Consider the following 15,976-nt stretch of genomic DNA (forward strand, 5'->3'; position numbering starts at 1 on the left):
TGTAATTTGAGAATGAGGCATGGCCCCAACCGTTTGAAAGTCTTCACTGCACTCATATGATCATGCCGATGGGCCAACCTTGCACATGGTCATTGACATTCTCAAATGACTTACAGTGTGTCTCATTTTGAGCACACGCTGTTGGAATACGAAACTGGCTCACTGATGTTTGCTGCCCTAGATGAGAATCAGGAATCTGTAATCAGCTACAACAGGGAGCAGATTCTTTAAAAAAGTGGAGTCCCGAGTTTCAAATTTCAAGACTTTCTGATTCTATCCCATTTGTTGGCATAGTTGCCCAAGCCTTTTCCACATAACCTCAAAATCGATTCACCCTACCTGAACCAAGCAGTCAGTCACACCACCACAGGGTAGTGCTTGTCATGCTTGTTGCAGCAAAAACAAATGTAGATCACTACTTTTTTGTGCACCGAATACCATAGCCTCCATGAGCTGCTGCTATGGTGCAGAGGATGTAAGAAGATGCACGTGTATTGTGTCAACTGCTATGGAAAGCATTAACCTAATCAATTTTCGGTGTTTTGCTTTTCTAATGAGTTCTAACCTTTTCTCTCCTTTTTCCTTACCTCGAAAGTACGGTAGATTGGACCATTAGCAGTTACGCCTAAAAAAAACCCCAAACGATAACGAAAAAAATATGAAACTTGGTTTTGATAAATATTTCAATAGGCACAAAGCTCCCTGTGAAGTTGTTCCTTTTTGTGTGCTGTCACTTTGAAGGTAGTGATTTAAAAAAAGGTCTTTTTCAAAGATGTGGGAAATAATACATTTTTAGAAATTTCCACCGATATTGCCCCCCCCCCCGAATTCCGATTTGTAATTTGGTGAATCCATGAATGCATTCAACAAGCTTTCCCACAAGATTCATACACCCTAGTGCCAGGAGCCATGTGGGGCTGGACGTCACACAACCATAACTACATGTAGTTGAATGAGAATCGTTCTGATGGGGTTTTTTTTGAGGGGGTGCAATGCAATAATTGAGTTGCTGGACTAAACAAAAACTGCATTGTGATGAAATACTTGCCTAATGACAGCTAAAACAAGTTGAACTGGTCAAGTACTGTAATAATGAACCATCTTGCTGCTTTGAAGGCAAAAATGCACAAAAGACAAAAGGTACGCTCTATTAACGGCTATCTCATCTCACTAAGTCTTGGCTCCTGCATCCACTAATGCTCTCTGTGATTTCTTTACTGTTCCCCCAATACTCTCACAGTCTCAAATGCAAGCATCCCAGGTGAGAATGTAGAAGTCATCTTCTTTGTATTGTGGTGGACTTGTGAACTTTGGTGTTTAACCCTAACCCCCTAGGGTGTATGTAAAATTGGAGGATTTGCGACTGTTAGGGTTAATCAGTGTTGTGGTATGGCATGCCTTTTGATTTCATGAGTGCAGTAACTCACTCATGCATGTTATGGAGACCCCCGCTGACAGACACTTATTAGTTAATGCAGGCCTTTGCCCTGTACTGCCCAGATTTTATGCAGAAATGTTCAGCGCTTTCAAAGAACTTGGGAGAAATGATATTGACAAGCTTGCACTCAGGTTGGACAGGAACTGACAATCCTCCGCTAAAAATTGATGATGTCTTACTGTGAAACTGCTGCAACGAATCCAGTGTACACAGGCGTACATGTACAGTGCACATGTATAGTGTGCATGTACATGTAAATGCATACCCCGTACATGCACTGGGATAGGTACGGTGTATATGCACGTACATGTACATGTACCTTCATCAAAAGGCAGATCTCTTTGTCAGTGTTTACATGTCCCCAGCACAGAATTTCCATTTGAAGGAAAAACAGTTTCACTTGTTAATCCCAGTTATTTGCATGTAGCTAAGAATGTGCATGCATAGTGTGCTTCTGTCCCTAATGGACCCAGTGCCATAGACACAGTGCTGCATGCATGCATACAGTACATGTACCGTACATGCACCAGTACATGTGGGTTTAGGGCACAAGACTTGGTGTTGAGTGACATGTAGTCTGTAGGGATGCTTGATTTGTTCCAGTCTGCAAATTTAGAGGCAACATATTTAGAAAGGGCAAGGACCTCTGTGGTTGCAAACATGTATCGAAACTCTGCTCACTTTCACAGAAGAAATTGAAGGAAACCTTCATGGATTGCATCAAAGAAAGTATAATTTTCTGTTGTTCATTCATGTGAAGACAGTTCTTGTCATTAGTGATGCGTTGAAGACGTGAGATACAACTCGATCTCACTAATTTGTCTGAGTGTGGTGGAAACCATTGTTGCCATCTAGAAAATTGCCCTTTATAGTTCAGTGTTTTGTGCAGTAAATACGTAAGTGTGCAGTTTTTAGTATAGTTTTGTTGAAGTTGACACTTCGTACAAAGTCACCCACCGTATGCCTGTGTGTTTTACATGTACACTACTAAAAGCAGTAGGGAAAAAAGTATATTATGTGACATAGTTTTCATTCCTCCCTCTGAAATTTTTAGGGAGTGAATGGAAAATGTTTCTCAAAATATGAAGTAATTTTTTACATTTAGATATGTTCACGGAGGCAAGAGATATTTGTCCTAAAATAGCATATTTTAAAAACCATTTTCAGCATTTTAAAAACATTTTCCTCAACAGTTCCGCCTTGGATGAATTGTAACTCTCCAAAATTTGCTCAATATTTTCCATTTTTTTTACCCCTCCAGGCCAGCAAGAAGAAGAAGAAAGCTGATTTCATTCCATACAGAGACTCAGTACTCACCTGGTTACTCAGAGAAAACCTGGGTGGCAACTCCAAGACGGCCATGATAGCCGCACTCAGCCCAGCCGATATCAACTACGACGAGACACTCAGTACACTCAGGTATGGGCCAAACTCAGTTACTTGTACATCAAACATAGATCATATACGTACATGTGTATTAAACTTCATTGTTTGCCCACTTTGTGTTCAAGTGCCCCTCTGCCATTGTTCTATTGAACAACGTTGTGCAGCATGCAATTGCAATCACTTCACACCCAAGCCCTCTGGAACTCTCACTTACCTACTGGGTGGTAGTTCTTTCAAAAAAATTGGCGAGTGCAAAGGAGGGGTGCATGTACCGTATGTGTGGCACAGGTGTTCTTATCTGATCAACTTGCATATTTTGGCACATTCATGACATGTTGTCATGATTGTTGTGCCATTTTCAGATGTTGGACACGTTGGAAGACTATTGCTCATGAAAGAATTAGTGACCAAGTGTGATAAACCCTAAGCAAGGGTGATATGTGAGGACCAGGGGCCTCAGTACTCAAGTTGCATTTACATGTAGTACAGCATACTTGTACATGTACCTCGTCTCCAGCTGTGGGCAGCGTTCCTTGCACAAGCACCCCCTCCCTCAGTGAGGAGAGAGAGGTTTTGGTAGTACTTGAATGACATTGTCGCTTTGCGCTCCTCATCCATGAAATGTACTGTAGATGTTATTTGCAGAATTACTCTTGCCCATACCATGAAAAAGCAAGCCCCAGCAGCCCATTGCCGCTAGAGGTGTTTTACTAAGTTAAAAAACTGCCATTTCTTGGTCAAGCAGGCAAGCCATGGAAAGCTGTTGTGGACCAAGTTTGTAGGATTAGGAACTGCTGTAAGCTGGCTTCCAAAGTAGGTTATGGATGCTGTACAGCTGTCACCTAAGGGATGATGGTCTTTTGCAATTGAACAGGGAGGTTAGAGGTCACAACAACCTGTGTGATTGTTGAGCATAGCAGTTGCAGTAGTAGGTTACAGACAGTCGTCTTGTAATCAGGTTAAGGACAGAGGTCTAATTTCCTTGACTTGAGTACCGTTGCCTAAGAACTCTAGAAGACTTGTGCTTTGCTTCTCTCCCACAGGTACGCAGACCGGGCCAAGAACATCGTCTGCAAGGCAGTCGTCAACGAAGACCCCAACGCCAAGTTGATCCGTGAGCTGAAGGAGGAGGTGCAGCGGCTGCGGGAGCTGCTGATTGCCGAGGGCATCCACATTGACTCGCTGCACACGGGCAGCACAGAGGGCAGCGGACAGCAGCAACGGATCATCCCCGTGCAGCCCATGAAGGAGGATGCCCTGGACCGGCTAAAGGTCCGAGAAACTTGGCCCCATTTGGGATAAAATTTGAGACAGATTCTCATCGCAAGCATTCTCAAGCACATGTTTGCATTTCTTTTAGACTCGCTACTTGTGAAAGAAGCATTTAATGTTCACTTGCCACCTGCTCCTGAGTTAAATATCACAATGGTGCAGCAGAGTCTTGCTGGGCCCAACACCACTATGTAACCCAGCTGTAACATCAAAACAAGTTGGAATGTTGGCGTAACCATTTTTTTGAGAGGATGACCTTTAAAAGAATCTTTCAGGAGCCCTCATTGTTTCACTCGCTTCATGTCCATTTGCTTTAAGATGGAAAACTGAGCGATTCATCAAAATAGACACCTCACTTTGCACTTTTTTAAATGCAAACTAAAACAAAATTACTCAAGGTGAAGAGATTCCAAGCTCTTTTTGTGGAATCCACTGACGGAGGACTTGGCACCTCAGTGTGCTAAAGTGCAGGGCATGCGCCACTGAACTGCGTTGTCTTGAATTTTGGTGGATGCCATTTAATCAAAAGAAAGACTGAAGAATTTAGGAACCATCGCTAGATCCTATGATTCACAGTGTGTGGATATGTTGTCACTGAAATGCTCTTATCCTTTGGTATGTTGTCTAGGAGTCAGAAAAGCTGATTGCAGAACTGAATGAAACGTGGGAAGAAAAGCTGAAGAAGACAGAAGCCATTAGACTACAAAGGTAAGATATCTCTGACTCCACCTTGTCACCACTGCCGATGTAGTCTTGCTTACACTAAAGAGGACAGCACTTGTCAAAACGTTCTGACAGATCCCTTCAAATTCAATCGCTGTGGCTCAGCTATTCCCAAGTAATAGTTTATAGTTGCTTCTCTGTCACATAAAGCTAGTTCTCTTCTTAATCATATTCAGTAATTTTCTAGTCAAATGACCTCTGCCTTAGCAAAATGAAAATGAAACTTCATAACAGCTGCTACAAACTGCTCACTGGTTGAAGTGACTTGCACAAAATACTAGAGAATTTAATATCCACATTTTTGTAGACTTGTTAGTCGAAAAACAAGTCAATTTTGCGGCATGGTTCCAGTTACAGTTTTTTCTTGTGCCCCAGAGCTTCTTAACAAGTTGAAATGCTCTGAATGCCTGCTGATGTCCGTTGAGGAGATATTCACTCTGTTCTTCAGTCAAAGGTTGAAGTTACATACATTTATCTCTCATTAAAACCGGTGGTAGTGTTTTTATTTTAAAAGACAAACTTTTCCAAATAATAGGGAGGAGATGCTGGCGGAGATGGGCGTGGCCATCAGGGAGGATGGTAACACGGTGGGCGTATTCTCTCCCAAGAAGACCCCTCACCTGGTCAACCTGAACGAGGATCCTTTCATGTCGGAGTGTCTTATATACTACATCAAGGAAGGCATCACAAGGTAAGGTAGCTTTTTTCTTAGACCTTTTTGGTCCTGATGTTGTGCATTTGCAATGGCTTTCTCACTGGAAAAGGAAGAAATGCAGTGCAATTATCATTGGCGGGTGTGTGGGCCCCAGCGTCTCCTCGTAGCCACACTGTGACAGATTTCTCATCATGGAAAGGCACCGTGGGGTTGTGGTCATTCAGACGAAAGTTAAAAGTGGGTACTTCATGCCATGTTATGAACTGGTGCACATGCAGCATATTCTCCACTCTCTGCCCAATAGCATGATGTCTCTGCATAGCCACAATCATGGGTACACTCTTCAATTGGAAAAAAACGATTTTGTTAACAATTTTGTCAACCCCTTCACGCGACTGCTGGCCTGTGGCATGCCATGAGTGGAGGGCTTTATCCAGCAGCAGGCCCCATTGAACCAGCAGCTGCATGGTGAATAGACTGTATGTGTGGTATGCACTAATGCTCACACAACGGTGCGGTAGGAGCAGTCCTCCGTAGCCAAGGGGTTAAATATCCCTTAAAGCTAATTTCCATGACTTCAGTGTATTTGAGTAATCTTGATGCCTCAAGCAGATGTTTCTAAACTAGGAATAGAGTAATTGGTACAAATTTGGCAACAATGTTGTTTTTGAGTATGCTTTTTGGGGGTAAATGGAGTAATAAATCAGGATACAAAATGCTACATGTACGTGTAATACAAGTTTGCTGTGAACAGAATTACTCAAATTCTGCAGTTTGTGTATAAACTTCTTATTAAAGTGGTGTTAAAAAGCTTCAAATATTTCAACATCTAGGGTTAATTCTGCGGTCTTTAGGTTGTAAATTCTGTTTCACCAAATTTGGAATGGGACATGAATAAATTTGGGAGTTCTATGTATGTACATTATGTCTAATCTCTCTGTGACATCGGATGAGTCAAACTACAAAAAATGGAATGAAATGTGACAAAGGTGCGGTGGTTTTCCTTCATTTTAAAAGGGTTCCGCAAATATCCCGACCACTTTGCCAAGATTACTGTGGTACTGAAATTCTATACTGAGTTTGCCGGGATTTAAGTATTTATGGATCATCAGTTGGTATTGTTTGGTAGTGAAAAAAATCGCCATCCCAAGTTCAATTTCTTGGGGCCCATACATGTACCATACTTTGTAGTTCTTACAAAAGTATTCTTTATCTTGACATTCCTCATTTTAACAGAGTGGGACGTTCAGATGCCAATATCACCCAGGACATCCAACTCAAAGGCTCACACATACAGGAAGAGCACTGCCTGTTCACCAACGAGGACTCCCAAGTCAAGATCGTTCCGTTTGAGGGCAGCATGTGCTATGTCAATGGGAAGAAAGTCTCGAATCCGTTACTACTCCGCTCAGGTAGGACACAAAAGAGCCGAAGCTTGCTCATGTCTGGTTGAAGATTTATGGCAGTAACCGTTGGTCACAATGAAATTGATGCCACCAGGATCCTTGGTCCGGTGGTGCCAGTGCAGGACTCGCTTGTGAAAGTGCAGGTGGTGGTTTTTGAACACCACAAGTGCCATGATACTGTACATGGTGCCCCATGGGCATGACACTAAACATGTTTATGTGCATTCCTTTTTTGGGTAAAGATGTCATTATGATATTTTAAAGCTGTTGCAGAAACATATTTCATGGCTTAGTGAGTAGAGGTAATCATTCTGAAGCATTTTGAGACTGTTAATAAAGTACTGTGTAGACGTTACATGTATATGTACATGTAATAATTTTATGGAATGTTATACATTGTTGATAGCGGTAGGAAAAGAGGATTAGGTAGGGTTGTACGGTAGTTTGCAGATTTGGTCGTCATGTAATGTCAATTTTTTCCAAGCAGGGTGTCACAAAGTCTGAATTTTTCATATAATGGTACCGGTAAGAGTTGCAGACTCATTGATGTGAAATGCCACTAAAACTTTTCTGATTAGTTTGAAACTTTGTGTAGAAATGGAGCAACAATCGTCTCAATTACAGTCAAGTTGGAAGAAAAATTGATCACTTTACAGCCCAAACATGCCAAAACAGTCTATTTGTAAAAGGGTCAAGTGAGTTGCTACGTTATCCTGATTGCTGTAGGCTGTCGGGTGATACTGGGCAAGTACCACGTGTTCCGCTACAACCACCCGGAGCTGGCCAGGCAGGAGAGGGAGAAGACGCCCCAGGTGGAGGCCACATCAGCTGGCGAGAAGGAACCGGTGGATTGGGCCTTCGCCCAGAATGAGCTATTGCAGAAGCAGGGGATCGACATCAAGGATGAGATGGAGAGAAGGTACGCTGACCCTCAGACGACACATTTGCCCTGCTGCATCATTTTTGTCTTGTTATGCATTATCATTTGAAAATTTTGAGTTTGGAAAAGTCACTTTAGGGCACAAATGGTGACAATCTTGGGGGGCAAAAAAAAAAGGTTGTCTGGCAGTCAGAAGGCTTACTGATGTTGGGCTTCAAAGTGACACTGTGAAGTGCTGTGCTTTGTGTCTCAGGTTGCTCGCCATGGAACTGCAGTACAAGAAAGAGAAGGAAGAGGCTGACCAGCTTTTAGAGCAACAGAGACTGGTAAGATTTGCTGTTTTGGTAAGAACAGAATGTTGGTTACCTGCTGGAAGGGTACCAGACATGCCATTGCGAAAAAAATGAACAGTGTTTCCCGTTCCAAGACTTTTGGATTATTTTGCAAAATGAGGTGAACATAATCAGTATTTCGTACAAACTGGGGCGTTGACATTTGGTGCCCATATAAAAAGGTGGGTGGCTTTTCTGCTCATTTGCTGTTATCCTTATTTTTATACACATGTACTTCTCACACACTTGTATGCTATTTGCAAGTGGGAAAATAGTCCAAAACGTCCTTTTGCATGTTGAATTTTTCACCTTTTTCCAAATTCCTAGTTTTATGGTATGTGAAAATCCCTAGATTAAAAAGAAGCACTAAACTTTGTTTTCATTTGACTCTTTGGAACTAATTGTTTATTTGATTGCAAAAACATTTGGCTTTCGAATGCTCTGCTGCTCCGTGAAAGTTTCCCATGTGCTGTTGCTAATTCTCCCTCTAAATTTCCTCGCCCAGCGAAAGTCTTCGGTGTTTCACCTCCTTGTTTCCTTCCTTCAATCCGCCCTGCAGGATTACGAGAGCAAGCTGCAGGCGCTTCAGCGCCAAGTGGAGGAGCAGTCCCTCCTGTCGGGCAACACCACGCCAGGTGACCTGAGCGGCGAGGACGACGACAACCTGGAAAGTAAGTTCCTGACCATTGTCTTCCTGGCCATGCTGTTCTGGAACATCTACAGCTTCTCGGTCTTTATCGTCTCCTTCCTCTTCCTCGTCAGCTGTTACTTTGTGGCTGTGGTGGAGCTCAGGTGACAGCGGGCGTGGCGGGGGAGGGCGGGGCTTAATGTTTGGTGGGCGGGGACGGCTTGGGTGGAAGTCGTCGAAGGGGATGCCTTTGTTCTCTTGTCGGGTTTTATTTTGTTGGTGGTGTCTGATTATATCTTGTCATTCCAGTTATCGTTATAACAGAACAGTGTTTTCAAGGACGTAATGCATCTGTAAGGACATTCAAAGAAGCTTGTCTAGAAGGAGATGGAAGAAACCTCAATTAAGTGAACTAAGTTTTTTCGGCTTGTATAGAGGTTATACATGCGTTCTGGCATCTCCATGGTGTCTCCAAGGCTGTTTTTGTTATTTTTAATTTAGTTTCAGTGAATGCACAAAAAGGCTTACTCGAGCCAATCCCAGTGATACAAAAGTTCTTGCCCTCTGAGGATGCGTTAACGCATAACCTCTATTGGATAGATATCCAGGATCATAACACACACCCTCAGACCCTGCGCCCAGATTATCTCACGTTGTTTTACACACCTTTGGATATCCTTGGTTGCGTTACACTACTTCAGATTTTGCACCTGGCATGTTACAGTTTTTTTACACATATCTTTAGCTCTGGCACCCAGGATATCTCAGTTCATAATACACATTTTCAGAGCTTGCGCCCAGGCTATCCCAGTTTGTGTCTGTCATGCCTTTCATGCAGGTTCTTTTCTCACAATACATGTACGTTGTGCCATGTACACCCTCAATGAGTAAGTTCGGTATTCCAACAGCGCGTGCCCAGTATGAGGCTATACGGGAACAGCTACGCGTGCGCGGGTGCGATTGTCCTATCAGCGTAGCCATACGCAGATTCACACGCACTTTGTTCCCGAAAGATCTTTGCATTTGAGAATACCAGTACTTCCGGGATCCAGGGTATTTGGGGCTGGGTGTTCCATAAAACCAGCTTGGATCTGAAGGTCATCCGCATTTGAATTGCTCTGTACTGGAAAGATCAGGCAATGGAATCAAGTTTTTCCAAGTTCATGATGTTTACTTTCTTTTGTTTGTGAGATTTTGAGTGTGCTCAGAGTGCTCCAAATCTATGATCTGTCTCAAGTGGTAAGACTAGAATCATAGAAGAGTGTTATGTCATTTACATGTGTACTGTACCTTTGTGTCTTGTCTTGCACCAAAGGGCCTTACATGAACCATACAAGTCAGAGTTTTGCTGACTATGGGTACGAAACTGTTTGGCTAAATGGCCGGTTAGCAGCCAATTAGATCTCTTCTTCTTTAAGGCATTAGTACCTGTCACCTTGAGTGATGGTCTGATGAGCACCTGTTCAACCAATCGGATCTCAGAAATGGTTTTACAAAGTGTGCAAAAGTTGCTTTTTGTATCAAGTTGTAAATTACGTGTACGAGGATATCTTGCTCTCGCAGCATTGATTTTCCAATTGTAAAGAACTTCTGTAAAAATCAATATATCCAAATCAAACAGTCTTTGTGTGTCCTCAGTATTTGTTTTGGGTTAATGTGTGCCAGACAAAAGTGCAATATTGATTGTGAACGTGTACCAGCATTGTTTTGTTTTACATTGATGAATCAAAGATTGAGGATGAATTATTAAGTAATTGGCTATCGGCGATCAATAGCTTGATCATTGGATATTGTGCAGCACTTGAAATGTGAGTGAACCATGCTGGCTTTCCTAGTTTGTAAAGTACTCAAACAACGGGGTTGATATGAGGTAATTTTTCTATTTTCCTAAAATAATTTGCATTCCAAGTGTGTTGCTGAAATGCGTGATAGGTGATATTGTGAAAGGTGAGTATGCAAACTGTGAAGTATTTATTCCATTATTAGAGAATTTTCTTCCTTTGCTGTAATTTTTGATACTTCTTTGATATTCCTGAATGTTTTTTCCCAATATCATAAATTCAAAGGGGGGTGGATGATACTGACATTTTGTACATTTGAAAAAAAGAAGCAAATCACCTTTATTTAAAATTGAAACAGTGCCTTGTCACAGTTTTACTCAAGTTTTGCTACATGTACATGTACATGTAACTCAATATGTAACAAATCGCCCAGTGAAATGGAAATGCTACAATCAGTAAAGCTGATAACAAGCATTTTTGTCTCTTTTGGAATTGAACATAAACTGTGCCAGATTTCCAAAGTAGGATACAGAATCTTCACGTCAAATTGTACATGTGACCCTTTGGGGAAAATATTTACGGTGCATTGCTAACATCCAGGCAATCTACATTCCTAGCCTTAAATTGCAGCAGTTTCTCAAGAAAAGCAAGTAAAGCAAGCTTTGATATCTTCCTCTAATATTTAAACATTCATTTATGCAAAGATATGCAATCTATCAACCAGTCATTGGCTTTTTATGTGTAAACACTGAAGCTTCTACCAATCCTTACGTTCAGTACATGTATAAATCGCCAATACCCAATCAATTATGCAGAATTAAAATTTTCATATACAACTCTGACTAGGTTGGAGAAACTTGCAGCTTTGAAAAAGCTACAGGTATCCATTTGAGGCCATAATTTCAACGAGTTTTAAATCAGTGCTGAAAATCTCACCACCAGTCAGCCCAGTGTTGCAGTATTCAAACCCATTTGGTTTGCTTTTCTCTGTACTGATAAATCAGTCTCTTTTAAAATCTTGCCCGCGTGCTTCCTAGGCCTCCATTAAAATGCATTTTAAGCTGTTTGAATTAAGCATCACGGTATGTCAGGGTTAATTCCTGCTCTTAAAGTGTTTCCTTAAATTAAACATTAGGAGAACACTAAAATCCAGTACATGTAATTTCATTTCACTTGAACTGGTGCGTTATTTTACATGTCTTAAGATACATGTAAATGTAATCTAAAATCATTCCATTGGCTCACATGTACAGATGTACAATTTACATGTACAGTCAAACTGTTACAGCGAACATTTGAACACATCTAACTTGCCTTTGACATATCAGGTTGATTGAACAGATCTCATTGTGTACATGTACATGCGTTGGGTATTCTCCATTAACTCTATGCCCAATTGCCAGTTGAAAAATTAAAGTGCCCGTGTACATGTGGAGCATAGTCTATAGAGGGCGCCATTACAAGCCGATGCGCCAGGTTGCCAAAGGCAGTCACTTCTAAGAATTGAAACCTCTATGGACAATCTTCAAGAGCTTTTCAAAATTGAAAAATCTCATGTTTGTTTCTAGTTTTCAGGTGTTGATTTGGATCTCTTTTGTGTTTCTGAGATTTTTAGCAAAGGTCACCTTTTTGTTGTTACCTTCAAAAGTGTCCCTGTGTGTTCTTGTATCAAATTTTGTACACAATTGAAATATTAATCAGACCAAATACGAATTGTAAATAAGCATAAATATATTATATACATGTATGACCTCACACTATACTTGATAAATTCTTGATTACGTTGTTAATTTCAGGTACTCATACTTCTATGTAAATGTGAAATGTTTTGTTTGAAGTAACTTTTTCATCCACCAAAAAGAGATTTTTCGACACGTTGGTCGCAAGCTCAGTATTTAGCATCTACATTGTAAGTTGGTTCTCAAGCAAGGCAATACTGCAGTACTGGAGTTGAATATGGTATAGTCCGGAGCCTTTAACCTCTTGCTGCCGGGATTTCCGGACACATATGCTTTATACGCATGGCCGGGTCTCCAAAATCGAACAAAGGGAACTGGGCCTTGTAACAAAAGACCAGGCTGCTGGGCTTTAACCAACATTTTTTCAATAGTGGAGATAATCCAGCCTTGTTTTGAAACAGTATACCACGGTTTTGGGCATTGAGAGCGAGCGGATTACCACCAGGGACAAAAACGCTAATCTGGCCCCTATTGAAAAGAGGTCAGCAGTGCACTGTGCCAGGTTCATAAACAAAAGAAAGTTACATTACACCACACCATCTGGGCTCTTTTTACAAGGCTACAGGCCTGGCTGAAATACTGGCGTCAATAGATGTTGTCTGTCAGATTAGAGTAGCTGCCAGACAGTCATTCGTGTGGGTGAAATTTTTGAAGAATTTGGAAACTGAAAATCTTGAACTTGTGCCGATTATGTGCACTGCATTTTTCAAACCACCCGGCAGCAAGTGGTAAATAATGCATGTTTCTCAAAAGACACACATACAAAATGAGGTTTAAAATGTCAATTTTATGTGGAGGAAAAACAAATAAAGCTCGTGTTTCAAGTCATGCCATTCATCAGATTACCTCATCCTTCACAAATGACTCGCCCCACGTCAAAATCTCTGTTGCTTATTACACTACAGTGCTAACCTTTCCCAACGGTACATACAATGTACATGTATATGCATTGTTGTTTACAGATCTGTAGTAATTTATGTAATTTATTTGGCTGCTTCATGTACTGTATACCCACCTTTGGGCTTGGCACAGTTTCAGTACTTGTACTCACAGGATGATGCACCGGTCATGATTCAAGATGCCATGTTTCCGGTTTCACCTTCCTCAAAGACATGTTGTACAGTGATGCAACATAGTGAGTGAAGAGCTTTCTAGATAGTAGTTTGCACATAGTTCACCAATGAAACTTCTCAGAACAGAATTAATCAAAATCAGTTCCTTTTAGTAATCAAAGTGGACAAAAGAAAAGAAGCGGTACTGTCTTTTTTTAAAAATCAAACCATACACCCATGCACAATACATGTAGCTACAGTACAAATACATTTTTTACCCCCAAAAATTATTTGTTCACTGAAAACTGAAATGGAACAAGTTTAAAAGGTTCCATGTCAAGTGACAGAATTTTGGAATTTTAAACAGTTCTTCAGTTGGCCTAATTAATGCGGAATTCCCATGAGGAGCATTTGTCAGTGTGACTGTGGCATATACATGTAGTCTTTGTACTTGCACTATCACAACTGGTTTGCATTGAAGTTGATATTTAGTCCGAATTCCCAAATCTACCAAACTTTGCCATATACCGGTACACTACAGCGGTACATGTAAACGGTACATGTTTTTGAGACCACTCTCAATTTCCCTATAACTTGTAAGGGCGGCCAAGGTTTGCAGAAATTTCACCTTCTGGTTGGTTTTTGATTTTACCACCAATTATTCCCAAATGGACTCTTGTTTTGCGGATTTTAAATTGGGTTGTATTTTCCTTTAGTATTTGGTAGTACGTGTGTTCTAGAGTTCTGATACATGTACATGTAGCTGCGTAGGGTTTTTAACACTTCTTATTTTTCTTATTTTTTTACCGATGGCCAGCCATAGTTTTAGCAGCCACCTGTAGGAAAAACACGACTGTGACATCAAAAAAGCAGACCCTATACATGTACATGTAGGTGCACCTTACAGTAAACGTGTAAATGCATGTACACTTTTGGACCTGCCACTCGCCATATTTTTGCCCACTGTTGAATGTACAAATCGCTACATTCATTGATAAATGACTATTTGACTTAAATGTCATAAGCAATTGGGAGCTTTGCTGCTGAAAGGCCTTAAATTTAGTTGAAAATGACATCTTCAATATTATATTTTGAATCATGACTTGTGGATCTCCTTTTTAATATTTGTGTTGATGTATACATGTTATGTTAAGCAATAAATATTGTCACATGGTGAGACCGAACAGAATTCACATCTGTTGAGGTTGAAATATTTTTGTTTTGTCAGAAATGTTACCCTCTTGACCTTTGTAGTAGTCACTGTGGGGCTGATGCAGTCCGGCCATTGGATTGCATGTCACTTGCATACACTAGTGTGCCTTTTCATGTTGCATGTCTTGGAGTTTACGCAGCCAGTTTTTGATTGAATGGGCACAAAGGGCCGTGCTCTTTTTTCCTGTGTAAAAGAACCCAGACTGCTGCCTCACAGTGGCAATATAAAATGTCCTGTTTGCTGCGAGCCAAACAAAATATTCTACTTGTACCAAACCAATACACCAAAAAATTTGATGTACAATGAACTGGTATTTTTTAATCCCCAAATATTGAAAGATTCATTCATTCTTGTATTGCTCCCGGCTGTGTTGGTCTAGTGCTCGTAATAAGATTAGGCAGGATAGTGCTTGTAATATGCCCAAGTCCCTGGTGTGTTTTAGTGATGCCTCATAGTTGACACGTAGTGATGTGTGTGTATACATGACTGAACAAATCACATTAACATGAATTATTCAGACGCAGGAAGCAGATACTTTTTAGGGAAAAGCACTTCATTTATTTTCAGTGGTGTCGAAACAGGTACTGCTTATTCATCATCAATAAACTGCCCCTCCCTTTGTGAGTCAAAATTCTTGAAAAATTACCTGCTGATGAATATTCATTGATTTAGACACAACCAATAGAGTTCCAAGCATGTCCACATGCATGTCCTGCCCCTTTAATCTCCCGCCTCTCCCAGGAGGCCTTTCCAACAACGACTGGGCAGGAATTTCCCAGAATTCCACGGTACCAAGAGATGGTGGCCCATTGGTTAGTGGTCAGCATACCGGTTAATTACAGACCGCTGGTCTCTAACCTTGTTTATATTTAGATTCACAGAGGCTTCAGAAATTCCTTCTACCTAGGGAATCCGTAGGCGACATTTTTTTGACCATAAATAAATTAAGGTACATCAAAGAAGCAGAGATACTGTTGTGTATACTCTAGCACTGTTTTCAGGGAAACTAATCGGGCATATTGGAAATTTAAGTGTAACTCATTTCTGACACTTTTAGTTCAATAGAAATGCCCATTTATGGTTTAAATGCAAATGTTGCCGCAAATGTAATAGGGTCTTGCTGCGACAGAGTCTAAAGCCTCACTGTTCAGGTTTGATAAAATTAATGCATGAATGAATTCGAAGTTGAAATTGTTTTGCTGCTTGGACGCACATTGTCCTTGTGCCCTTCTTACAAATCGTCTACCAAATGGTATTGGTGAAAAACTGGAAGCTGATTGGTTGATGTCAACAGTGAAAGTGAGCCATCGGATTGGACTGCTGGAGGACTGGACCCCACCAGAGTTGGCCATTTTGTTTGTCCCTGTGAAAACCGCAGTCGGCAGGGGATGACTCTTTCTAACATTTGCTCCTGGATATGAAGCAGTTTAAATAACCTTTCCTTAGCTATGACCACTTCTCATTTCCTGTT

General features: G+C 41.0%; 1 protein-coding gene across 11 annotated transcripts in view; it reads left to right on the forward strand.

The window, feature by feature from the left end:
- The window catches only part of LOC110985244 (kinesin-like protein KIF1A), a 103,059-nt gene that overhangs the window by 45,225 nt on the left and 41,858 nt on the right, over nt 1-15,976 (forward strand). For 10 of the 11 annotated variants that reach the window (XM_022246128.2, XM_022246138.2, XM_022246139.2 and 7 more), the window contains exons 9-17: nt 1,241-1,261; nt 2,700-2,857; nt 3,868-4,096; nt 4,725-4,804; nt 5,355-5,510; nt 6,711-6,886; nt 7,607-7,799; nt 8,014-8,086; nt 8,652-8,763. In XM_022246128.2, the coding sequence (XP_022101820.2) occupies nt 1,241-1,261; nt 2,700-2,857; nt 3,868-4,096; nt 4,725-4,804; nt 5,355-5,510; nt 6,711-6,886; nt 7,607-7,799; nt 8,014-8,086; nt 8,652-8,763 (1,198 nt within the window). The remainder of the gene's footprint in view (nt 1-1,240; nt 1,262-2,699; nt 2,858-3,867; nt 4,097-4,724; nt 4,805-5,354; nt 5,511-6,710; nt 6,887-7,606; nt 7,800-8,013; nt 8,087-8,651; nt 8,764-15,976) is intronic. The other variant, XM_022246133.2, reaches the window with a different exon arrangement.

The sequence above is a fragment of the Acanthaster planci genome, linkage group LG16 (assembly GCF_054643075.1).
Source record: "Acanthaster planci isolate LZ-2023a linkage group LG16, COTS_SCS, whole genome shotgun sequence".
NCBI lineage: Eukaryota > Metazoa > Echinodermata > Asteroidea > Valvatida > Acanthasteridae > Acanthaster > Acanthaster planci.